Source organism: Branchiostoma lanceolatum, chromosome 14, assembly GCF_035083965.1.
Source record: "Branchiostoma lanceolatum isolate klBraLanc5 chromosome 14, klBraLanc5.hap2, whole genome shotgun sequence".
In the NCBI taxonomy this organism is placed as follows: domain Eukaryota; kingdom Metazoa; phylum Chordata; class Leptocardii; order Amphioxiformes; family Branchiostomatidae; genus Branchiostoma; species Branchiostoma lanceolatum.
In genome coordinates this window covers 10,863,287-10,889,198 of record NC_089735.1, presented here as the reverse complement: position 1 = coordinate 10,889,198, position 25,912 = coordinate 10,863,287, and the positions used below count along the sequence as shown (strand labels likewise).

The 25,912-nt window shown below is 42.2% G+C and overlaps 4 protein-coding genes and 1 long non-coding RNA gene across 9 annotated transcripts; 1 reads left to right on the top strand and 4 right to left on the bottom strand.

Annotated features, from left to right (window-relative positions):
- Positions 1-839: 839 nt before the first annotated feature.
- Positions 840-3,822, bottom strand: LOC136449182 (transport and Golgi organization 2 homolog). Its single transcript, XM_066449059.1, has 2 exons — positions 3,615-3,822; positions 840-1,646 (listed from the first exon to the last, which is right to left on the bottom strand). Exons 1-2 carry the CDS (start codon positions 3,772-3,774, stop codon positions 961-963), a joined length of 846 nt encoding a protein of 281 aa, XP_066305156.1. The 5' UTR covers positions 3,775-3,822; the 3' UTR covers positions 840-960.
- Positions 3,823-5,269: 1,447 nt separating this feature from the next.
- LOC136448917 (uncharacterized) lies at positions 5,270-13,562 on the bottom strand. Of its 2 annotated transcripts, none has more exons than XM_066448626.1 (6): positions 13,200-13,562; positions 12,090-12,145; positions 11,830-11,923; positions 11,413-11,550; positions 10,499-10,664; positions 5,270-5,795 (listed from the first exon to the last, which is right to left on the bottom strand). In XM_066448626.1, the coding sequence occupies exons 2-6, from the start codon at positions 12,122-12,124 to the stop codon at positions 5,698-5,700; spliced, it is 531 nt and encodes a 176-aa protein (XP_066304723.1). In that variant the 5' UTR covers positions 12,125-12,145; positions 13,200-13,562; the 3' UTR covers positions 5,270-5,697. The 2 variants fall into 2 exon arrangements, with proteins under 2 accessions (XP_066304723.1, XP_066304722.1); XM_066448625.1 differs by lacking the exon at positions 5,270-5,795 and adding an exon at positions 8,953-9,588 and having other exon boundaries at positions 13,200-13,556.
- On the bottom strand, positions 6,156-8,089 carry LOC136448628 (transport and Golgi organization 2 homolog). The gene is made up of 2 exons (XM_066448267.1): positions 7,729-8,089; positions 6,156-6,841 (listed from the first exon to the last, which is right to left on the bottom strand). Exons 1-2 carry the CDS (start codon positions 7,886-7,888, stop codon positions 6,156-6,158), a joined length of 846 nt encoding a protein of 281 aa, XP_066304364.1. The 5' UTR covers positions 7,889-8,089.
- Positions 13,563-13,905: 343 nt separating the features above from the next.
- On the bottom strand, positions 13,906-25,407 carry LOC136448905 (folic acid synthesis protein FOL1-like). Of its 4 annotated transcripts, XM_066448614.1 has the most exons (4): positions 25,231-25,406; positions 18,549-18,708; positions 14,953-15,255; positions 13,906-14,816 (listed from the first exon to the last, which is right to left on the bottom strand). In XM_066448614.1, the coding sequence occupies exons 3-4, from the start codon at positions 15,253-15,255 to the stop codon at positions 14,160-14,162; spliced, it is 960 nt and encodes a 319-aa protein (XP_066304711.1). In that variant the 5' UTR covers positions 18,549-18,708; positions 25,231-25,406; the 3' UTR covers positions 13,906-14,159. The 4 variants fall into 4 exon arrangements, with proteins under 4 accessions (XP_066304711.1, XP_066304712.1, XP_066304710.1 ...); XM_066448615.1 differs by lacking the exon at positions 18,549-18,708 and having other exon boundaries at positions 25,231-25,407; XM_066448613.1 differs by lacking the exon at positions 25,231-25,406 and having other exon boundaries at positions 18,549-18,924.
- On the top strand, positions 21,052-24,181 carry LOC136448688 (uncharacterized). The gene is made up of 3 exons (XR_010757912.1): positions 21,052-21,246; positions 23,081-23,141; positions 24,032-24,181. It is a non-coding gene; the product is annotated as an uncharacterized lncRNA (long non-coding RNA).
- Positions 25,408-25,912: the final 505 nt, after the last annotated feature.

The window sequence follows — 25,912 nt, the reverse complement described above, 5'->3', positions numbered from 1 at the left end:
GAACTTTGCAATCGTGTTTCTTCCTCTACCATGGCGACTGGGCGACACTTTTAAAGTTGGTTGCTAAATGTGAAGCGGTAACCAATTGAGGCCACTATGTTCTTATAATTAATAAAATTAGAATTAGCGCCCACCCTCTTGAAATTGAGAAAGTTCGGTACAAAAAGTTACCCGTGGGGGAAAGATTTTGTAACTACTGCTTCCGAAAAAAGAAGTCAAACCCAAAAAGCGTAGATTGTATTCCGTAGTAGTTCTTAGAATAGCCATTTGTTCCACTTGTCAACATTGTTAACTCGCACTATCTGTACAGTATATGCATTGTTTCATGTTGCAATTAGCCCTCGGGCAAGAACTTGCAAATAAAACACTTATAGAAAATTGTCATTCCTATTTTTCTTAGTACCTGTGTTATTTTTGTAACAATACATACAATGTACAATATATACACATCGTCAAACTTTACTTCTATTCGGTAGTAAACTTTTCCTTATTTTGATTATTTTATTTTAAAGGTAGCCAATTACAATAGTACAGGGCATGCCTGTTAAGCAGTGTGTTAAGCACTGAGCGCGTCTACCCTGTATAAAGAAAACAGAAATAAATAAACAGAATCCATAAAAAAGAAATTGTCTTTTTATACTGCTAAAATGCTTTCTTCGTTTCTAAGTAGATATCACAGACAGAAAGTTTCTTGCATGTTATCATGTGTGTTAAACCATGTAAATTTGATTATATAGATGACATCCGCGCGCGCATCAATTTTCGTCCGTTTCCGCAAAAAATGTTTTTGGCCTCACTGTAAATCATACAAACCAGCTGCAAAATGGGAAAATATATATGATATAGATTGCATTGACTTTATTTGCACGCTCTCATCAGTTTTGGGGTTCCCAGAGGATGCCATCCATATAATCAAATCAACATGGCCTTACTAATAGTACAAGTGAAGTAGTTTACTATTTAATAGAACTGACGGACGTTGAACTCAAATTTGTTCACCTCCCATTCAAACTTCTCAACATCGACAGGCACTTTCAATGTCTTCTCCACAAATGTCACATGATTGTCCCCGTCGACGAGAACAACTGTATTTGTCCTTGTTCCATAGTTCGCTTCTTTCGGTGTCCGCACACAAATGGCAGAAAACCCATCGCGAACCATCTCTGGAAGTGGGGTTCCCTGTAACGCCACTAGCGGGTCGTCAGGGAACTGCACACTGTTATCCAGGAGTTTCAAAAGGCCTCTGAAGAAAGAATCTTCGTCACCCTCTTCCTTGTCCTGTAAGAGTTCTTGGAATATCTTCTCTCCGTGGATCGTCTTCTGAAGTGGCGTTTGTAGTAAGGAGTTACTAACGACGTACTGGCCAGGCGGTAAGATTTCTGGAGTGTTGTGAGAAACATTACTGTAGTACGCCAAACTTGCAGACTCAGAAAGATCCATGGTCAATAGGTTGAAAGCATTGAACCCATGTCCTTCTTCAGGTAGGTTTTCCAGATACGCCAGCGGTGTTTGGTTCCCCCTTAAGAAGTCAGTGATGAGATAGCCCCTCCCTTTTGCATGGCGGACTGGAGAGGACTGAAGGATGTTGGTGACCGCTGACAGGCGACCATTCTCTGCCATACCCACCCAAGTACCGCCTTCTTTCCCTGCAACAAACAGTGCATTTATAACGACTGATTAAGCATTAAACGAGTTATATCCCCTTTCCATTTAAGCGACCGTTGACCGTACAGAAATCTCATTGCATTTCAAACGAAATTGATTGAAAAAGAACTGTATTTACAAGTTGTGTATGTTCTGTTGTCTTTCAAATCATATCTTACATCTCAAATCCCACATGTTAAGTCATAGGTCATATAAGGTCGCTCGCCTGTCTCCATGAAGTGGAAAGACCCTATTCATCTTATTCGAGTTACACACGTGGTTAGGTCGTGAAATCAACCTTCATTTATCCTGACAAATGAAATGGAACTAACATTCTCTCTAGCCTGGAGTCAAGGCGGGGAGCGGAGCTTGGGTAGCGGACTAAAGCTAAGAAGGCTGGACTCCAGGCTACATTCTCTCCCCACCAAGTCCCAGCGATACATGTAATATACATTAAATGTCATCAAAATAGATCTGCTGATAACTTTATCATTTTACTCCACTTATAAAGACCAACAAATATATCGAAAAAAAGAACCCCATTGACAACTTTGGTTGTCACTGTTTGATCTAAACAAAATGACTTCCCTACTGAGTGCCCTAAAGTTGGCTAATCAAGTTTTGAAATGGTTTAGTTATTCCAATCATGGAAAAAATGTTGTATGTAGCCATAGAGGTTGGAAAGGACATTCTTTTTAAAGTACATTATTCTATTTCACGAATCGTCGCCATATCTTGTGGCATCATGTGTGTTTTGATACCATATTGTAAGTTGTCAGTGTTTCGCTGCTTAGTTGTCTATGTCACTATGAAAATTATACATAGTGACAGCAAACTTCACCTTCTAATAGAATCATGTTGTGCCAAAAGAATTAGATATCACGCATCAAAGTCCAACTGGGATAAAATTATATATCAACAAAGCCATCGCATTAAGTTATATGTTAAATCGGCTTATGTAGCTTCTGCCGCGCTGCGTGCCTGTGAAGCTGGTGCGTTACGCGGTAATACAGATACGGTTTTCATAATAACTTTATTGCAAGTTCATGCCCGAAGGCTAATTGCAGGCAAACAAGTACATGGATATACATAGGAATCGACATAGTTTTCTAGTCTACTGTGAAAGTTCTATGTTAGCTAAGGTTGACTATGGTTGGGTTTGACTTCTTTTTTGAAGGCAGTGGAAAATGAAGAGACCCACGTTTTGTATCGTAAGTGGGTTGGTTGATTTTAGTAGTAAGATTGATTTTTGTAAGTTACTCAAACGGTGAAAGCTAGGGGAATTAACGGAGGCTGTTTTATATAATTCGTTTCTTTCGGCGTCATATAGAGGACATTGACAAATAAAATGTATTTCATTTTCCACTGCGTTCATTGTACAAAACTTACACATTCTCTCGTGAGCAGGCAGCTTTTTATATCTACGTATACCCTTTTCTATTTCTAGTGGATGTGCCCTAATTCGTATCTTACACACAGCTTACCGTTGGTCAAAATCTTTGTTGGAAAGATATTTTCCATTGAGTATTCTGTTTTGACATTCCTATAAAATCTTGACTTACTGTCATCGATAGATAATTTATAAAGAAAACTTTGAATGTATATGTCGGTCAGCCTTTTTCTTAACAATGTACATATATGCTGTATGTCTAGATCGAGATTGTTGGCGTTCCAGATAAAAGAGTATCCGCTATTGTCAAATACATCTTTCACATGTTGTAACCAGTTTTTCTTGTTGCTATCCACTTGGAAAGATTGTTGATACAATAGAGAATCTACTTGTAAAGGGTGTGTCAAAGGATTGACTTGTCTGAGGCGCAACCAGTACCTAACTATGTGGACTGACACATCTAATATGCAACCCGCCATTCTACCAAATGAATTTTAAATGCAACCTTTCGATCACTCCTTGTGTACACCGAGAAACGTCACCAGTTACATGTACATGTTTTTCAAAAAAAGATCCCTACCTGGTTTCATATCTACGCCGCTGAGAACCCTTGGGTTTTCTCCCCAGAAATGCGCTGACTTGGAGGGCCGGTTGAAGAACTCATCTCTGTTGGCAGCCATGACGATTTTGTACCCACCACTTTTCCGGTGTGGATCAAACTTCAGGAAAACGATACACATCTCTTCTAGAGTTTGTTGCTTCGATGTCGCTTCACATGTGACGCAGTATTATTCTGCTGACTTAAACCTGGGCGGTTTGTATACATCCGTTCACCTGTCGTTCAACCTATCGCTACGTGACGGACGTGAGGTGAGAAGTTACGCATGCGCTACCGGGTGTTTTTTTTAAAAAAAACGGGTCAAACCCACTCCTGCATTGTATCTATGGCCTTGTGATGTCAGTAAATGTAAGATTTGGATTTTCTCTTGAGTCCGTCCTTGATATTAGTTATAGGGACGGAATAGTCCTCAAAGCATGCCATGGTTCGTCCGCCGGTCGTTCAACCTATCGCTACGTGACGGACGTCAGGTGAGATGTTTCGAATGCAATCCCGGACATAATCACATACTTACCGAAACGCCGTTTCATGTAAGATATATGGATCTTTATGAAGACAAATCTTTAGACAAATCGGCGGTTTCGTGAAAGAAGAAAGATATTGAACTGATCTTATCATTTGAATCCAACACTCTCCGGCCAGTGACACGGAGGTTGTTGCCCCCACAAGTACAATAGGTAGAAACGCTAACCGTTCATTGACCCCACGTCTCTTTCATCAACATGGGTGTCATCATGCATGGCGCATCACTTGCGACACAAAGTGGCAAACCAGGTTGGGATGCTTCTACATCCGCTTGCTCACCGTATGTCTACGTGCCGCAAAAACACTGCCTTATTAAGCCCCCCTCTCACTGGACCCGCGGCACCCTACGGCGTCGCTGCGGCCGATCGAATTGTCAAAGCACTCAACGAATTTCATAGACAAAATACGAATCTTTTTAAGCTTTGTTTGTTTTGTTGTCTTTTTTTGTCATACTTGTTTTGAAAGATATTCACATTATAAAGTCAAGGATAACACAAATCCAGTTTAGGACGCAGCGACGCCGCCAGCGTGCCGCGGGTCCAGTGAGATGGGGGCTATAGTATTACCTACACTTGTCACTTTGAAAATTTCTACACAAACGCCCATGCAGTTCCAGACCGACATGCCAGGGGGCGCAAACCAACATCACTTCTTCCTTACATCAAAATTTACATTCCACTGAGAAATCAAAACCGTACAGCATGTCCAGGACCAAAGATACACATAACGACAATTCAGCTGCAGTACCAAGTTCGGCCACCAGGAGGACCAAGTCTGTATAACGTAGCAGATTTGTCCCCTGTTTTGAATTTCTAGATGTCCCTTATGTCAGCTTCAAAACGAGTTGGAAGTAGAAGAAGAGATTTCATTAGTCTACTCTTCCTGGAGTCGAACTTACAGTACTTAACTTACACCAAACGCACAACACTCTACTTTAACTAAACAATATACCATCCACAACACATAATAACAATAACTTTAATTGCATTTTTTTCTCGAAGATTTGTACATATACTCAATTAATGGAAAACAATGACAAGTAGTCACTCTGATGAAATATATCTTTCATGCAAAGTGCGCAACCATATTGAATACGCTTGTACAAGAAATCAACGAAACAATAAGCGTGTATAAGGTTATCAAAGCCCAGGTATGGAGTAAACGTGGCCCATATTCTCACAATATTTCCATAAGATATCATCACATTTTACTTGTGACCTAGTTCCTAATCATTTAACCTAGATATAGGACAAGGGCAGACAATTGCATTCAAATGTTGCATGGTGAAAGGCACGTTGAACGATCTACCAAATCTTCCTATTTTCAATAGTCTTTCACATTTGATCCGTCAACTCTGCATCCTTTTATTTCGAGGAAAGATCGATGATTCCTGACCATACCTGGTTTATTTGTCTTTTGATATCATTTTTTGCTATTACTATTCAATATCATAAGAAGTGTAGATGGTCATGGCAAAGTCTCTGTTCACGTTGATGAAGTTATATCATCTGATTATTCTCTATGGCTGGCAGTATGGTTTGATAATATCAGCCAGATGTGGAAATGACGTCACCAGGTCCTCTTCTCTGCCCATTTCAAACCCCTTCCATTCAAAACCTGTGAAACAACAAGATTCTAAGTTCAGTAACGACACGTAAATTATTCTGGCTAAGCTTCTGTCACGCACAGCCGACCATAGCTGATCGTCAGTTTACACCAGGCCATCCTACGAGCGTATGGGTCGTAGAATTCGTCAGAAAAAGGAATAATTAGCCAGTAGAGACAGTCCACGGTGAAGATCACATTTGCCCGCGTAGCCAGAAAATGAAACACTGGTAAATATTCTCCCTATAGCTCGCGTAGTTAGTCTGGTAGAGACTAGCAGATCGTGGCCTCGAGTCTGAACCATTTGCCAAAGAGTCCAAGTCGGCAAACGGTTGGGAATCAGTCAGAAAGAAGTCGGCTAAAAGTCGGCTACTATTGGGACTGGCGGACGTTGAATTCAAATTTGTTCACCTCCCATTCAAATTTCTTAACATCGACAGGCACTTTCAACGTCTTCTCCACAAATGTCACGTGATTGTCCCCGTCGACGAGAACAACTGTATTTGTTCTTGTTCCATAGTTCGCTTCTTTCGGTGTCCGGACACAAATGGCAGAAAAACCATCGCGAACCATCTCTGGAAGTGGGGTTCCCTGCAACGCCACTAGCGGGTCGTCAGGGAACTGCACACTATTATCCAGGAGTTTCAAAAGACCTCTGATGAAAGAATCTTCGTCACCCTCTTCCTTGTCCTGTAAGAGTTCTTGGAATATCTTCTCTCCGTGGATCGTCTTCTGAAGTGGCGTTTGTAGTAAGGAGTTACTGACGACGTACTGGCCAGGCGGTAAGATTTCTGGAGTGTCGTGAGAAACATTACTGTAGTACGCCAAACTTGCAGACTCAGAAAGATCCATGGTCAATAGGTTGAAAGCATTGAACCCATGCCCTTCTTCAGGGAGGTTTTCCAGATACGCCAGCGGTGTTTGGTTCCCCCTTAAGAAGTCAGTGATGAGATAGCCTCTCCCTTTTGCATGGGGGACTGGTGAGGACTGAAGGATGTTGGTGATCGCTGACAGGCGACCATTCTCTGCCATACCCACCCAAGTACCGCCTTCTTTCCCTGTAACAAATAAACAGTGCACATATAACGACTGATTAAGCATAAAAAAGTTATATCCCCTTTCCATTTAAGCGACCGTTGACCGTACAGAAATCTCATTGCATCTCAAACGAAATTGATTGAAAAAGAAGTGTATTTACAAGTTGTGTATGTTCTGTTGTCTTTCAAATCATACCTTACATCTCAAATCCCACTTGTTAAGTCGTAGGTCATACAAGTCGCTCGCCGGTCCCCATGAAGTGGAAAGACCCTATTCATCTAATTCGGGTCACACACGTGGTTAGGTCGTGATATCAACCTTCATTTATCCTGACAAATGAAATGGAACTAACATTATCTCTAGCCTGGAGTCAAGGCGGGGAGCGGAGCTTGGGTAGCGGACTAAAGCTAAGAAGGCTGGACTCCAGGCTACCTTATCTCCCCACCAAGTCCCAGCGATACATGTATACATTAAATGTCATCAAAATAGATCTGCTAATAATTTTATCATTTTACTCCACTTTGAAAACTTTGAATGTATATGTCAGTCAGCCTTTTTCTTAACAATGTACATATATGCTGTATGTCTAGATCGAGATTGTTGGCGTTCTAGATAAAAGAGTATCCGCTATTGTCAAATACATCTTTCACATGTTGTAACCAGTTTTTCTTGTTGCTATTCACTTGGAAAGATTGTTGATACAATAGAGCATCTACTTGTAAAGGGTGTGTCAAAGGGTTGACTTGTCTGAGGCGCAACCAGTACCTAACTATGTGGACTGACACATCTAATATGCAACCCGCCATTCTACCAAATGAATTTTAAATGCAACCTTTCGATCACTCCTTGTGTACACCGAGAAACGTCACCAGTTACATGTACATGTTTTTCAAAAAAAGATCCCTACCTGGTTTCATATCTACGCCGCTGAGAACCCTTGGGTTTTCTCCCCAGAAATGCGCTGACTTGGAGGGCCGGTTGAAGAACTCATCTCTGTTGGCAGCCATGACGATTTTGTACCCACCACTTTTCCGGTGTGGATCAAACTTCAGGAAAACGATACACATCTCTTCTAGAGTTTGTTGCTTCGATATCGCTTCAAATGTGACGCTGTATTATTCTGCTGACTTAAACATGGGTGGTTTGTATATATCCGTTCACCGGTCGTTCAACCTATCGCTACGTGACGGACGTGAGGTGAGATGTTACGCATGCGCTACCGGGTATTTTCCAAAAAAACGGGCCAAACCCGCTCCTGCATTGTCAGTGACATGCCCCCACAAGTACAATAGGTAGAGACGCTAACCGTTCTTTGACCCTAGTCTCTGTCATCAACATGCCCCGGGTGTCATCATGCATGACGCATCACTTGTGACACAAAGTGGCAAACCAGGGTGGGATGCTTCTATATCCGCTCGCTCACCGTACCGCAAAAACACTGCCTTATTAAGCCTCCCTCTCACTGGACCCGCGGCACCCTTCGGCGTCGCTGCGGCCGATCGAATTGTCAAAGCACTCAACGAATTTCATAGACAAAATACGAATCGTGTGTTTTGTTGTCTTTTTTTGGTCATACTTGTTTTGAATGATATTCCCATTATAAAGTCAAGGATAACACAAATCCAGTTTAAGACGCAGCGACGCCGCCAACGTGCCGCGGGTCCAGTGAGAGGGGGGCTATAGTATTACATGTACCTACACTTGACACTTGGAAAATTTCTACACAAACGCCCATGCAGTTCCAGACCGACATGCCAGGGGGCGCAAACCCACACCACTTCTTCCTTACATCAAAATTTACATTCCACTGAGAAATCAAGACCGTACAGCATTTCCAGGACCAAAGATATAAATAACGACAATTCAGCTGCAGTACCAAGTTCGGCCTCCAGGAGGACCAAGTCTGTATAACGTAGCAGATTTCTCACCCTGTTCTGAATTTCCAGTTGTCCCTTATGTCAACTTCAAAACGAGTCGGAACTAGAAGAAGTGGTTTCATTCACTAGTCATCACTACTCTTCCTGGAGTCGAACGTACATAACATAACTTACAATGTATACGTACCTTGAATAACTAAAAAAATAACCAAATGCATAACAATCTACTTTAACTAAACAATATACCATCCCCATCACATAGTAACAATAAGTTTATTGCAAATGTTTGCCGGAAGAAATATATATATATATATATGTATATATCATTAATAGAAAAGATAGATAGTTACTCTGATAAAACATACCTTACAATATATTACCTTTATTAAGATCATGCACAATGCAAATTGAAAGACCCTATCAAATACGCTTGTACAAGAAATTAACGAAATAATCCAAGATGTTGAGCTGAACGTGTATAAGGTTATCAAAGCCCTGGTATGGGGTAAACGTGTCACAATTTTTCCATAAGTTATCATCATATTTTACCCGACATCTAGTTCCTAATGATCTCACCATAATAAAACATATGGTGGCAATAGTATTTTCAATTTCAATATTCCTCATTGATCCGTCAACTCTGCATCCTTTTATTTCGAAGAAAAAAATGGATGATTCCTGCCCTTTTTTCTGTTTAGATATAATTTTTTTCTATTACTCAATATCTTAAGAAGTGTAGATGGTCATCGTATAGTCTCTGTTCACGTCCAAGTTGTATCATATGATTATTCTCTACGGCTGGCAGTACGGTTTGATGATGTCAACCAGATGTGGAAATGACGTCACCAGGTCCTCTTCCCTGCCCATCTCAAACCCCTTCCATTCAAAACCTATGAAACAACGAGATTTTAAGTTCAGTAACGACACGTAAATTATTCAGGCTAAGCTCCTGTCACACACAGCCGACCATAGCTGACCGTGGCCTCCAAACCGTTTGCTTGAGAGTTCATGTTTGCAAACGGTTCGGAATCATGATCATTCAGGAAGTAGTCGACAGTCTTAGGCTAAAAGTCGGCGTGGTTGAGCGAAGGTTAAAAGGCATTCGGGGGCTCGGTTGTGAGTAGATCGTGAGTTCACTATATGCTGGTTCTGTACTGGTTGTGAAATGGTTGTGACATGGTCGCCACGACAGATAGACTTGGTCGGAACCTGGGCCGATTGCTACCAATGCACCGCCAACCTTGGTCGGGTTGTGGTCCGGAGTAAAGTCGTGGAAAGGACCTTTGAATTTGTGACGGGGCCTTAAGATGTACACGATAACAAAGCGAAATCTGCATATAGTAACATAACAACAATAGTTTGACCAAAGCGGGACCCGGCCGGGCAACGTGTGGGAACGAAAAATATCATATCAGACAACAAAAGACACAAAACGTAAAAAAAATGCACTATTTATTTTTCGTTTTCGCAAACAGCCCTGCCAAGCCCCGCTTTGAAAATAGGACCGTAGCATATAAAATTCCCATATTTCGAACATCTTAATGCAACAGACAAATTCATATTTTTATTACGCCTGGATAATCCTTGTATAAGAAATATTGTCTGTTCATACATTTACACATGTACAAAGAAGCGAGAAGAAGTCGACACTACTGGACTAGCTTAGTTTGTCCACTCTTTATGTTACAGCTTGTATTGTTGTATTTATGTCATTGTATGTTCCATGTGTTAAGTTAGACGACCTGTACCTAGCCCCTCGGGGCATGAATGCACAATAAAGGTATTTCATTCATTCATTACCTGGTGCAACCATACAGCTGATGAGAGAAAAGTTTCCCCCGTTTGTCGGTTCCGCAGCAAGCCAGACCTCCGCGGGCACGGAGACCCCGTACCTGGCCTCGGGATGTTCTAGACTGCTCCCGAGAACAGCTGAGGAGTAGACACCTTTTTCGTCAATCATATGAATCTGTAACAACAGGAACAACAGTTGGCAAATAGTAGTGGACAACCTCAAGTCAACCGTACACACAAACGCCACATCAGAAAAGACGCTGTAGCCACATAGTTCCCGTTTAGAACCTTATTCAAGCTTACACCCAGACTAGTTTCGCCTTGTGTGTGGCTTTCTCGATTCAGCAACAGCAGTTGTAACAAGTAACGTGGTTCTATAAGGATTCTGCACTTAAATTCCTTGTCAATATTAATTAGTTGAGGTTAGGTATGACAAGTTTATGGTACAAAATAAATCTGTCGCGTGCCCGCAAACCGTTAGAGAAGTACTTTTTTAAAACTATGTTTATGTTCGTTTATTGGAATTCATGATACAGAAAGGACGGCATAGATGTATGTTGATTTTGATACAGGGATCATTCAGGTTTAAAAGGTAAAGGCACAGGTAAAGGTAGTCCTATAGCCTTTTTGAGGCCGTAAGGGTCCGTAAGGGCAAGTGTTGCCTTGTAGTGTGTTTGGAGGGCGAAGCCCTTACCTCCAAACCCTAAGTCAGGTACCCATTGTCACACCTGGTTGGAGTGAGGAAAGTCGTGCAAGACCACAACATCGGTGGCATGCCAGAGGATTCGACCCCAGGACCTCAGGGTTCTGGGCCAAACACCCTGACCGTTACACCAACACGACGTCACATTCAGGTCTACCCGGGTAGTACTTAGGATTTAAGACTTTGCTGAAGCAACACCAAGAAGAAGATCAAAAGACACCTTGAGACATCCGCCATCGTGGTACAGCCAGATCTCGTCTGACGCTAGCCGGTGCCAGTGGGACATACCATTCTTCGGTAGGAGGTAGTAGCAAACTGTGGCAACCCTGGAGTCTTTGTTTCCGTGAAGGTGTTCATTCTGTTGGCAAAAAAACAGTTAGCACAAAGTACACTGGGTATTGTACTACACACAGCACATATCCAGTATCATGGAGATATATTTCCGACTGCTCCAGTCATAATGCTGTCCACTCGCTCAGTCAGTCAGTCAGTCAGTCAGTCAGTCAGTCAGTCAGTCAGTCAGTCAGTCAGTCAGTCAGTCAGTCAGTCAGTCAGTCAGTCAGTCAGTCGGTAAGTCACTCACTCACTCACTCACTCACTCACTCACTCACTCACTCACTCACTCTCACACCTTTACCTGACAATGAGCCGTCGACCTGAAGGTTTCTTTGAACCAGCCTCCCTCTGGATGCGGTTGCAGATCATACAGCTCTACAAGTCGCTCAACCTCACTAGAACAGGTGGACAAATGGGTTTTATAAGTCTATTGAATAAGCCTTAATTAAGGAAAACAAACAAAGTGAGGGTTTGTAAGAAGTTCTCAACAACAATAGTTATCAGGAAACACTACTTCCCTCTGCTGTGAAAAGAAGATAGCAAATTTCTAACAAATCGTACCTTTGTTTTTGTCCGTCCGCTATTTCCTGGGCCATCCTTGATGTCTAGTCCTGTCGCTGCAAGAAAATTTTTAAAGGATGAGCAAATTGAGCACATCATATTGAAAATTGTATTTACTAATTATTTATTTTGTTGTAATTTGTTAGGTATCTTATTTATCTAAATGATTTCCCGTGACCCCCGGCCCCCCTCCACTTGGACCTCTGGGAAGAACGGCCATGTATATATTTGTACAGGCCGACCGGGCCATCCAAGGAAAAGGTTTCTACTCTACTAGTACTACTACTCTACATACTATGCGCACACAACTACGAGTCACTAAGTGACTAGAAAGGCAAACCAAAAAGATGCCATCGATGCCATCATGTTGGTTGCTCTTTGCAAGGAATTCTGGGATTACGTTACAAGTGACGTCATTGGCCGATGTCCTTGACCTCCTCTGTGACAGTCTTCCATGTATAACGACTACTTCCGGGTTGGCGTCACAACGTAGCCGAATCTTTACTCCATAATTTTGTCATTATCTTGAAAAACCTCGACACCAGAAATTCATCGCTTCGAAATATGGATAGTGTAACGTTTCGTGGAAACCCTAAATCAGGAGACACTCGTGTTCAGGAATATCTAATGGGTCACCCCAGTTTGGTAGGTATGTTCGACAAAGAAAGGGCAGATACTAAAATGAGGACACAGAAGCTGACTGCGTATACCGTACATATTCACTGTTAACGACGTTGTGTGGTAGAGAGATCAAATTAAAGGCCACCCTGGGATGGAAGGCACCTTAAGAAACCATAAGACTGATATAAACGCTTGCGGGCTACAAAGAAGTGTGTAAACACCCCTAAAATAGCAGAAAACAGCTACGGCTATAAGTCTCATTAGGGTATAATCTAAGTGGTATCAAATCCACACGCCCCACTGACACAAGAAGACACAGGGGTTTCTTTTTCCCCAGTTACTATCTAGAGAACAGAATTCGCCACAGGTTCCAAGAAAGGCACCCACCCCACGTATTAAAGTACGAGATGTTCTCACTACTCTGTACGAGTATATAGCCCACTACAGCTAACTATGGCTATGTAACATACAACATGATGACTGAGTTACCTTTCTGTTACCGCCCGTGTACGCACGCCAGGGTGGGGTAAGGAATGATTCAGTTCCTGTGGCAGGACGCAGGTATAGGGGTCGAGGTCGTGTGTGTGACGGGTCACTGCGCATCTCAGCCAATACCAGTCAGACCGCGTCATTATATTAGCACCAGGTGGTACTACGTGTTCCAAGGCACGTCCACAAATTCGCTTTTCCTTTAGTAAATAGTTTTTAGCCGACATATCACTATTAAGTCAAGATCGATATATCACTTTCGCTTTTTAGAGACGACCTCGTCAACCTCTGTATCTGTATCTGTATAGCCGGTATAACCCCCCTTCGGCGTAACACACCAGCTTCGCAGGCAGAATCTGGCAGCTTGGTTCTGCACCCTCTCCAGTTTATCCTTAAATGAACTATATATGTAAAATAGCTGAAAACTTTCAAATTGTTTTTTTAGGAACTGTTACATTGAAGTCATTGAAGCCCATGCAACACTCGTCAAAGCGCCACCTACATGTATGCCAACGTACACATCACGCACACACACATACATATAGTTACATGGTTTATTGAAACACTGTTCTGTGTGCCTGAAAACTTCATGTTGACTTATCAAATTGAATCACCGATGCGAAACAGAAGAAAAGACCCTAAAAGAACGTTAACTATAGCCTTAGCTAGACTACTATGGGTAAAACAACAATCTGCTACCATAACGTAGATACAAGAATCTAATTTATTGAAAAGTCTTTCTCCCCCCCGCGATCCTTTTCAGACACCCATTCATATTGGTTAATCCTTACAATTTTGATAATTGATCTAGGAAATAGTTGAAATTAAACTTGATTAGCAGTCTTATAATAATGCTTGAAAATATGTCACTTTTCTGTACCTATTAAAACAAATTCACTGAGCGAAGAGTATTTTCGAGGTTCATCGTGATTGTATACCTTTTGTGGTTTAACTAAACTTCTAACGGAAGAGATCCACGATGGGAAACGTATTAGCATAATCCTCGCGACCCGTTACGTCCCTGGCGATGGAGGCTAGCGTGCTGCCATTGGTTGGGTGCTTCAGATGGGGAGAGATCTCAGCCAATGGCACGGCCACATGAGCGAACCGAAGAACGTCAGGGTCAGGCACCTTTTTCTTTTCAAGAATGTGGCCGTTAGGCGAGCTGTGATTGGTCAATCCTTCCTCATCGACGATGCTATATTCCAACACCTCTGCCCCCCAGAGAGAGATGTCAATGTCAATGGTACGGGGTCCGTGTTTGTTGTTAGGGTCGCGCACGCGCAGCAGCTTCTTTTCAATTCCCGAAGTAAAGGTTTTCAGTTGTGTTGGCGCCATTTCCGTCAGGATTTGAACCGCCATGTTGACAATATCCGGTTGGTTGGTTTGCAGCTGAGGGGGGGTTAGAAACGGCGAAGACGTCTTCAGAACCAAGGCTTTCTCCTTTAAGAAGGCGATGGCGTTTCTCAGGTTCTTCCTGGGCTCGATGTTAGACCCGAGGGAGAGATAGACCACGCTGTCGTTGAAATCCTCCGGTGTTCTCTCTATCTTAACACCGACAGAGTCAGCGAAGCGTAATGCCTGTGGTTTGTGGACTCGTACTTGGACCCATTGAACCTAGACAAGTTGAAATAAAACACATACTATTATGCAATTCCATATCATTTTTTTTTCGAAATATGTCTAAGAAAGCCTTGCAGCAATAAAATTCCTTTAAAAATTCCTTTACAGTTACTTCACCAGCAATTCGTACCTTGTAGAGGGTGATGCAGATTCTGGCGACATCAGTCGCTAGTTTCTCCACCAAATTAAAGGATGTTGACTCCACGTAACCGATGACGTCTTTTGAAACATCGCCGTAGTTCACGGAATCAATGATGTCATCACTTTTGCCTGCTTTTCGCACGTCACACCCCAGGCGAATACTGATGACAACCTCTTGTTTCGTCCCTATCTCGTGTTGACTGATGCCTATCTCTGTACGGCATCGCAGGTTGTCTATCTCGATGACATCACAGTGTCCTCCACTAGAAAGTTTACAAGTACCTTGGGACATCTGAAAGTATTTTGAGTGCAAACAAAGAGTACATGAATTGAAAAATTCATTCCCTGTCACACATAGCCGAAAATGGCCTCCCGAGTCCCGACCACTCCCAACCTTTGCCAGACCATGCTTGGGAGTCAATCGCGAGCAAGGTCGTCTGTGGTTGGCAGTCGGTTTGCCCGGTTGGCTACAGGTCGGCTGGGCTAGCCGAATTTTTTCAAAATGTTTAAAACATTTGGTAGTGGTCAAGAGAGCGTCCCACCCGAGAGTAGTCTCTACCAGGCGCCATCTGAGGTCCCTCGAAAATTTGAAGAAATTGGCTAAATAGACAACAAGTAATGGTGACTTAAAAATCACCAAGGCGACGCATGTTGTTACGGTAAATCAATTGTGGTTTGAAATCTAAAGCAAACGAAAAGCTTTTACACATTGTCCCTTATTTGAAGCGTGCTTGATTGTGTTATCTTTTTCGGCCTTTTTTTCATTTTTTTTTTACTTCGCCTTTTAACAGACAAGGACGATGTGGCACTGCACTCAAGTTTTTCATCATGTGTCACGTACATTGAACAATACACCCATTTTACACCTGGTTGGAGTGAGGAAAGCCGTGTAAAGTGCCTTTCCCAAGGGCACAACATCGGTGACGTCAGGGGGATTTGAACCCGGGACCAGTTGGTTCTGGGTCGAACACCCTGCCGTAAAGCCACACGATCCCTGTCATTTTACATGCAATAGGAACTAGAAAGTGATCTCTAACCAGCAAGTTGAGCTCAATGTAGAGCTACCATTTCACTGGTCGTGACAGAGAAAACGTTATGTATAGTATTAACACGTTCTTTTTACGGGCAAATTCCCCCAAGCTCGTTTCGATAAGCACAAAGAACAGAAGACTGCGACCCTTTCCAGTAGTGTGCATGTCGGGTGATCGACACAGCCGGGATTCGAACTTTTTGATCTAGAGACAGGGCTGCTAACCCCTGGACTCCGCACGCCACTTTTGGTGTGATGGTCGTTTTTTTCGACTTGATTCACCTTATTGTGTCTTTAAAAGAAAATGGTAGTCCGTTGCTAGTGTTGTATGATATTCCACAGAAATTCTTGCCTTTAACGAATAATGGACGTGTAAGTCTTATTTGTTTTCTTTGTGTAAGAATGTTGAATACGTTTTTGTATCCTCGCTCAATTTAGAAAACAAATCAGGGTTTATTATGTACCTAGTACTGTCTCCTCCAGAATACTGACACTTGAGACCAAACCCGTTTTCAATTGGGGTGTAACAAAATCAAAAAGAAGAAAGGCTAGACAAGACAGACAAGTGCTTATCTAACCCGTTTTAATTGGGGTATAACATAATCAAAATGAAAGAAAGACTAGACAAGACAGCAAGTGCCTATTCAACTATTTAACTATTTTGATTTTTTTCAACTTTTCAACGTTACTAACAATCAGCTCAGACAAAGGAAGGACGACAGAAAAAGGACAAGTCAAGCTAAACACGACAGGTTACTTATCCGCGTGCTCCCACCAACCCACTCCTGCCAACTTGACACATCAAAATGACATAAGGCCATAAAGGAGAGACATTACAACGATAGCCTAACACGACAAGAGGTCGTAGTCTATGCAGGCTCTGAAGCGGCTTTTTTGGGGGCTAAATAATACACTTTTTGCAGCCAGCCCGTAACTATCAGCCACCCCGTAAGTATCAGCCGCCGTTAGATTAATCGCCCTAACGTGATTTTGATTTCGCTTTGACGCACCGAAATAGCGCAGGCTCTAGGCGGCTGATAGTTACGGGCTGGCTGCAAAAAGTGTATTATTTAGCCCCCCAAAAAGCCGCCTCAGAGCCTGCAAAGGAGGCTAGCTATAGGAAGGCAAAGTTATCGTCTCAATGGCTTCATAGCCACCGGGCAGTTTGACTCCGTGCACCTCTGTGTCTTTGCGCACTGTCGCCGCAAACGGCTCGAGTGAGATTGCGTACAGAAGTGGAGAAAGGGGGCAAACTTGCCACACACCCCTTGCCATATTTTGTACCTCTTCTTAAAATGTTTGGTGTCTATGCAAGGAAATATTTATGAGGGCCTGCATGGGGGAGTAGTGATTATGAATTACGCAACATTTTCGCCGCCGATTACGAATTACGTTGAAGTCTCAGAGCTGATTACGAATTACGTTAAATCATGAGGCTTTCGAACCGGCTTAAAGACTTTACAAAGCTTCAACTATCTAGTTCTGCGTCAAAACTATTGATATTATGTTGAATACCTACTTTTGAGGACACCTCCTTGAGAGCGGCCTGCATGGGGGCGTCTCGAGAACGCTAAACGCTAAATTCCGGAGCTACATATGACGCTAAATTTAGTCAGCCTCTCTACGCCCTACTCTAAATTCTGAGTCAAAACTCACACACCTAAAGGCTGAACTCTTAGCTTCGTCAAAGCAAGCGATTTTTAGCATCATGGAGATGAGTTGAAAAGCACCTTAATTTAGCATTTGCATTAAACGCATGAGTGATAATGACAAAGTCTAGACTGGCGTGAGGTCACACGCAATGACTTCTGTATCAAATGAAGTTTAACCTGTTTGTTTACTTATAATACGTAGCACTATTGAACTACGAACTTTCACGTCACATCTGACATGGGAAGCCACATTTGAGCCCGATAAACACCACAGCTTGCTTATGAATGAAGACCTTTTATGGTGGAAATTTCTATTTTCGTGTACTTAGAAATAGTAATGTGACGTTATAGAGGGACCTGTGCTATCACATACATTGAAGTTCTCCTAACTCCATTTCAGCGTATTTGAAGGAAGTACAGTCTCATTGCACAATGTCATGGCTCGTCAAATGACAACATGGTATCCTGACGTGCGCTTTTGTAAAAGACACTAGATTTGTGCGGCAACGTTTAACCAAATTGATATAACAATTGCACTGACAGTGACTGCAATTGATAATCTGGTCACGTCCATTACGTACCAAACTAATTACCCCACCCCATTCCTACCCCACCTCGACACGTATACGTATTTTTCCACCCGAATAAATAACTTTCGGAACGACTATTTCGTAACTTTTGAGCATGATGTGTGGCAACTGAAAACAGAAGAAGCATTCAGTGCGAGAAAGCCTGTCAAAAACTGGTCTGGTCTTTTCAAACAGAGTTAGCAGCAATGGCAGCACATGCCTTCTTATATGAAAAATAGTAACTTTTACTGATATGTATATATAAATAAATTTCTATGTCGCAATACAAACATTCTTCAGAGATCTAGAATTCGTACAATAAATGTATTCCCACCTTTGAGGCACAAATCGGATGACAATGTTAGAGATATCTTAGCGATGATCCGCCACGCGGTATTACTCCTGCATGAAATGAAGTCGAACCAGTCTGGTCGCTCTGGAGCTAATTGTGAGTCACCTCTGACATGGGAGTGGCCATGAATTAACATCCCAGCCTGCTCTTGAGTGAAGTAGATAGTGTAATGTGATTTTCGATGGTGCAACTGATTGTTATTTTTGCACAAAGGGTAAACAAATACTAGATGTACGTGCATCATAGAGGGGCCATCGTAAGACCTCGGGGTATACGTAGATGTAGTCACACGTCATCGATCGAGAGTGAGGGTATCGCACCCAGGGTGTTCTTTGCTGAGCTCATGCTTTGCTTGGGTTCGCGGCCTTTCAGCACCGGATGCTCTGCGTACCACAGTAGAGGGTCTGCATGCCCTTTTTCGATTCACCGTTAATTGTTACCGGCCGCCCTGAATTTACCGTTAAGCGTTATCGGTATATTAATCGTGAAGCGTTACTGGCCGTTTTAATTCCTCGTCAAGCATTATTTGTCATCCTGAATTCAACGTTAAGCGTTATTGAGTAATATCTCGTTACGCAAGAAAAAGCATTTCAGTGGGTTAAGATTTCAAAATTTTCTCCAGGGAGCACACGGCTCTGGCGAAAATATGTCGGTAGGGCGCCCCCAGCCCCCCACAAAATTTCAAGCTGAAACACTTCAGACATATTTTTCACTCTACCAGCAAAGTTTTCCCATCAAAATTCAGGAAATTAAGCGTTTCGCGGTTCAAGATTTTAAAATTTTCCCCAATGCAAGCCGGGCCTCCGTCGAAAAATATTGTTAGGAGGGCGTCGACCCCCAAAACTCAAGCTGAAACTCGTCTGTATTTTTTCACAAACAGAGATATCATTAAACTTAACTTACATTACCAGTAATATTTGCTCGTCGAAATGCAAGAAATTATAGCATTTTAGGGTGTCAAGAATTTTCCCCGGGAGCATGTCGCAGCTCCGGCGAGGTCTGGAAGGCGTGACGCCCCTCAAAAATCAAGCTTTTTTTCAAATAGAGATGTCATAAAACTTAGCTTACTCTTCAGCAAAATCCCCCCTCAGAATGCAGGAAATAGCGTTTCAGAGGGTCAATATTTAAAAAAATTTGGTCGCGCCTTCGGCGCTCTTCATCGTGATCATGAACATTTCGTCCCATCAATACGAAATTTCCTGTCGCCGCCGAATTTAAAGGGTTCGGAGCAGGCGTGCGAGAATGGCATAGCGTAATAGGTCTCTTGCCACAAGATCAGGACGACTAGTGGCAAAAAACGTCGTCTTCAGGGTATCTCATGTTCTAAAAAATGCTGAATTTACCGTTAAGCGTTATCGGCCGGCCTGAAGTTACCGTTAAGCGTTATCGGCTGGCCTGAATTTACCGTTAAGCGTTGCCAGGACCCCCCAAGCAGACCCTCACAGTATACTTAGGGGAATTTTGATAGAATTCATCGCGGACATAATGATGGGAGGCGCTCGCTTGTGGATTGGACCATTTTGAAATCAGCCTACGCTTAGCCAGCAATCTATGGATTACGCTTTACGTTGCATAAAGGTAACTTACGGTTTACGTAGAAAGAAAGCGACCAATTACGCGTTACGGCTTATGTACTGATTACGAATTACGTTGATTTGGGGCGACTGCCTACGGATTACGAACACGAAAAAGGCTGAATTACGCCTTACGAAAAAGGGCATGCAGGCCCTCATTTATAGTATACTAGTCTGATTTAATCGCCATATAAGCCTCTGTCAGTGGGAGATTGCGTTACAATTGCAAGTAGTTATCGAGAATCTATTGCAAATGCAAACAGTGTTATGATATTTATCTTTTATGACAAATTTGTACCAATGTCGAGAGTTTTCCAAAATCTAAGGCTCCAACATTTCACAATCTTTGGATCTTTTAGTTTCCCACGCACGACGGGCAAAGGTTGGTCAGGCACTTGAAGCGCTATTTGTGGACAGCCCCTTATAATAGAGGGCCCAAGGAACAAGTTGTAAATCACTAGTGACCCATGATATATATACCTTTTTGTTTTTTTACATAGAGAGAGAGAGATAGATAGGTAGATAGATAGATAGATATAGATATTGCAGACCTATATCTATAGACCTTCAAAGATTGTAGTCATTTAATATATACTCATACTTTTGATAGAGAAGTGCAAACACAAACTGTCAGTGTCTCACTACTAGCACCCCAACTGAGGTCAACCGAGGTCAACTATGTAATTAAAACAATGTTGACCTAGTTTCATCATATGGGGACCAGCCGGTGGTCTGGATATTAGCTGACTTCAGGGATTTCAGGGTTCTGATCTAAATATTGAAATCTAATCTCACGTTTTAACCAATCAGTCGTGTGATCTAATTACATAATCCCTCCCACTTGATAAATTGCACACTCTGTTATAAAAACCTCGCCACAATCCCCGCCCTCAGCGTTTCATAAGCTTCGAGGCTAGCGTTACATACAGTATACCGTCAGGTCAGCTCCGGGGCAAGGGCGCGCCGTGCAGCGGGGATTGCGGACCGGGGCACCCGGCGACAATAGAAGGACCGCATACCGGGGCCCGCCGCCAGGAATAGTCTAACACGACGGGGAAATGCTTACGGGCTTGTGTTGAGTCACGGAGACCCGGAATTCTTTCAAGGTAAGTTCTTGAAAACTTTTCATACGTTAAATGTGTTTCTGTCGAAGTTTCTTACACTTGATAATAGACAGCAACTTGAAAATTTACTTGTACTTTGCACTAAATTTTACGAAATGAAAACTATGAAATACCAAGCTAAAAGATGGGCTCAGTGGTTTTATTTTAGCCTCTACCATGCAGGCCCCTCGGATTTCGCTATGTTTACAGGCCCAGGGCTATCTTCGGCCGAGCTTTCTTCGTGGCATACGGAACTCTCTGTTGCCAGGTTTATTGACCTTTGCACCCGGTGTTTTTTTTTTACTCGGTAGGAGTTGGCCAACTTCTGCCGCGTGAATGCAAAAGCACCAGGCGGCGAAAAGCCCCCTCTGCCCCGACGAGAGCCAGACCGAAGCACGCTAGACTTGATGCCAACTTAGAGTGTACGTTTCTGTCCTTAACCTCCTTGTATTTGTTCTCGTATTCGTCTGCTCCGGTGTTTCTTTTACCAATTTTGTTACTGCCGAGAAGTCTAAATTTTCTCTTTGTTGACGAGTTTTGTTAAAGCTGATATGTGTTTCCGTAATCATGCCTAATGTGTGAGCTGTCGATGAAGATTAGACACCCAGGTAATAAGATACGCCAAAAAAGCAGTTACTCAAACAACTGGATATGAGCTAGTGAATGAGATGCCTAGACGTTGTTTTGACAACTGGCTAAAGTGTACATTGCTTTTCACATATTCTATCCTGCTAACGTTGTAGTTCAGGAATTCGTTTGTTTATTTTGATAATTGCCACAAATACTAGTACCTTGTTAAGATGTTGTACACTTGACGAATTTTTGAATTTGTTATATCAACTCGTTCTTGGCTATTCATTGTTGTGGCGGACATCTCAATGTGTCACTACTTACGTTACATGTAGAATGATGATCAACGAGTAGACAATTTGTCACCGTTTTTTATAATGTCAACAATGATTTCCGCCCAGAACAGTTCTGGGTTCTTGTGATCGTGGGGTACCAGGTATAAATTTCTTCGTCTTGTTGCGGACTACCGTAGAATAACGTTGCACAAGGAGAGTTAGAAGTAGCGCTTTACTACTTGGTCTGCTGCATTCTGAATCTGTTGGTTTTATACTAGTCAGTGCTATTTATATGGACTTTCTTTAAATTTTCGCTAGTTTTCGGTGTTTGTAGGATTTTTTTGTTGGTTCGCTGTAGTATTACGATTAGAAAGGCATGCTATCGCTGTATACGGGCGGCACTGGACGGCCAGGAATGGCGCTAGGGGACCCTGTCCCCTGGGCGTCTGTTTTTTTTCAAGTGTGCAAGATTAAAAAGGAATGTCCTTTAGTCGATGGTCGTGAGCTCCAAAGCGTAGAAAGGTTTTTCGACCATGGTAAGTAAGTAAAACCGTGACCCGGATATTTTTATATGTTATCAGTCAAATCCAGTGGTTATATTGTAAACATACTAAGGTTTTCTATTATGGGGCACTTGCATACTGTGTCATCTAACACATGTTAGTTGCAAAACTTGTGCAAATATTCCTCTGCTGGAAGGCCTGTCCCTAGGGGCCTGACAAACGATAAAGGGATATTCATCCAAACCTGTATACTTGTTTTTGATATGTGGATAGCTTAAGTGATGATCGATTTCATTAGATAATACAAATCAGAATGTAATTTTCATGATTTTATAAACCCAAATAAAGAACAAACGTTGAATAATTTTGAAGTCTTTGTGAAGTAAGGATGATTTTTATTAAAATAAAGGGCAAATCAGATTTTTTTTGAGTGATTGGCAGTAGATGACATCAATTTATTCATGCCCTTTTCTCTCTTTGTTCCCGCAGGTGAGCTACGCCATGCCCACCCTGAAAACCTTAGAAGGAATTCACTGGCTAGAGTAAAGAGGTGAGATGAAATAACGATCCGTATAAAGGCACAAAACTCGGTGGCTCACCGCCTATGAGACAACGTGAAACACGATGTCTCATAGCGAGCCAGCCTGCAGGATTTTTTCCGTGATCAGAATTTTGTTTCACGAAAAAAAATCACCGGATCCGGAAATAATTATTTTTGTCCCATTCCCGCCGCACGGGCGGGCGCTGTTATTGGTAGAATATCAAACGTCATTTATCATGTTTCGAGGGAAGAAAGCGCGTGTGAGCTTGAAAGTTTGATAATATTCACCAAAATTACAGAAAGTCTGATAACTATATAAGTATTTCAGACTTTTATGCATGTGACTTCTTTGCTTGCAACAACGGACGCTGAACGGGAGTGGGGGAAATAGTCACAAAAAACGTTAGTCCGGTGAGACCGGTCAGAAATGTAATGGGGACGGGAATTTCCCCACCTACTGGCCTGTGTGTCGTCTCTCCGGTCGCCAGAGGGCGTTAGAAATTATCTGAATCGGCTCTGCCGCAAACCTACGCAGATTTACTAGTTTTCGTTGCGAAATTCCAAGCTCTCATTATCTTTACACACCTATTTTTGCTGGTTAAAGATAACAGAATATGCAAAATCTTTGGACGTCATGAGTGGCATAAATTCTGTCAAATGACTAAAATGACGGGTGCTAGCTAGATCACTAAATTTTGCCATTTTTGTTGACCTGGGTAACATATAATTCATATGTTGGGTCATTGTAAAGGCTGACCTTCATAACTGAGCAAGCATCTCAGACTCTCAACCTGTGTTTACTGGTTTGAATAAAATATAGATAGATAGCTAGAGAGAAAGGGAGATCAATTTGTTCCTCGACGAACGGCAGTGAATGATTTCTCTCTTTGTGTCCGCAGGTGAGCTACGCCGCGGCCTCCCTTGGTTCTATAAGGACTTCACTGGAGTCATCGTGGAAGAATTGGAGTGTACGCTGATAACATCAACCCAGGATAAACAAACAATGAATGCAGGATCGTCGCAAAGCCGAAAAGAAAAAAAAAAGAGAAAAAAAAATGAAGGGTGACGCAAACGTACAGGTACAGGTTAAAAACAAATGAAACACAAACGAATAAAAACTCTCACACAAAACATCTACTATGCCCAATGTTAAAGAAACCTTGCTTGTATCCGCGTCCTTCCTTTATCCTTTATGTGTTCGCTATAGTCTTCAGAGAGCATCTAAAAGAACATGTATCAGCTACATATCCAAACATAAAATCCTTTATTGTAGGCGTCGCCAAAAAAGAACTTATTCGAAAATCAAGCTTTGATATTTCAATGTATTCCTAGTTGAATCTTATCAGAACAAGAGGAATGTAAATATTGTTCTCTCTTGTTAGAAACAGAGAAGCATATTTGAAAATCAAAAAATGATAGCCAGTTTCTGTGCCTTAAGTAGCAAGTTCGCCAAAATGGTGTTTTACACATTCAAATCTACAAAGGCCTCTCCTTTCCTTCCATAAACTACACAGCCGACGGCTACCTCAATACCAATTCCCAGGGGAATGCATTCGTGCAATTCCTGAAATTCTTTCAAAGTGATCGTAATACTGTAATAAATGCCTCCGCCCCTGAGGCGTCGCCAAAAAAGATTGGCGGAGGAGTTAGGTGGCCTTGCAGTACAGCATGCGACCTAGGTATACTGTACTACAAGGCCAGCTAACTCCTCTGCCATTTTTTCTGTGTTTTTTTTTTGTGTCCAATTTCTAGTGACCTATGGTGTCTGGAACAGACTTACTCATTTTCACCTGAGTAGAGTGCAGAATTAAAAGCTCATGAGTGCCTTTCCCATGGACACCACGTTGGTGCAAGTTAGGGATCCAAACCATGTACCAATGATTATACTAAGACCAGCATGCATGCTAATGGCTTAAATATCAATTTCAAAGATAAACAGTTGCACCGGGACTATCTAAATGATACACGCGAAATCAGACAAGGACACCAAAAACAGGGCACGGCTGCCCACAAAACAACGTACATGTACTAGTATTGTACTACACATACGTTAAGTAATGATACAATCCATGCATACAACTCAGGTAAAAGAACCCACCTTTATGTATATAGATTGTAGTGGAGAGAGTTGTCAAACTTTGCAGGCGTTAGGGTATGTCCAGGTTGTATAGAATGAACCAGTGAGGTATACATGTATGACTATGAGCTGACAAGACATCGTCTATTCTTTTGTGCCCTTCACACGGCACGTCACATCCTGTGTGGTGTGTGTCATACTTACCCCCGAAGGCATAAAGGGATCACACAGTTAACGACCTTCGGTCTACATCGGTGACCTGCGGACATTGGTCGATACCTACAAATCGGACTGTGGTCTCGAGGACACCGACCGTATTACCGTCGAAACGTGTCACCGAGCTCCATACAAATTACAATGCGACGGAGTATATTTTCAGGCGAAGAAGATACGATGTACTTTCTGGCAATTTTGAAATTTTGCCACCTGTCGATCAACAAATGCAGCCGAAGATCTTAAACAATGTGATGCATATCTTCAAGGACGTTAGGCCATGTTGATTTGATTCTATGGATGACATTCTCTGGGAACCCCAAAACTGATGCGAGCGTGCGAATAAAAAAAGTTTGGAAAAAAAAAGTTGCCTTCATTATGAAATCAAAGTGGTCAGGGAGGTTAAACAAATGGCGTACCACAAATATAAGGTATATGATATCCAATAATAGATTCTTCCTTTTTTTCTTTCACATCTTCTTCTTTTACC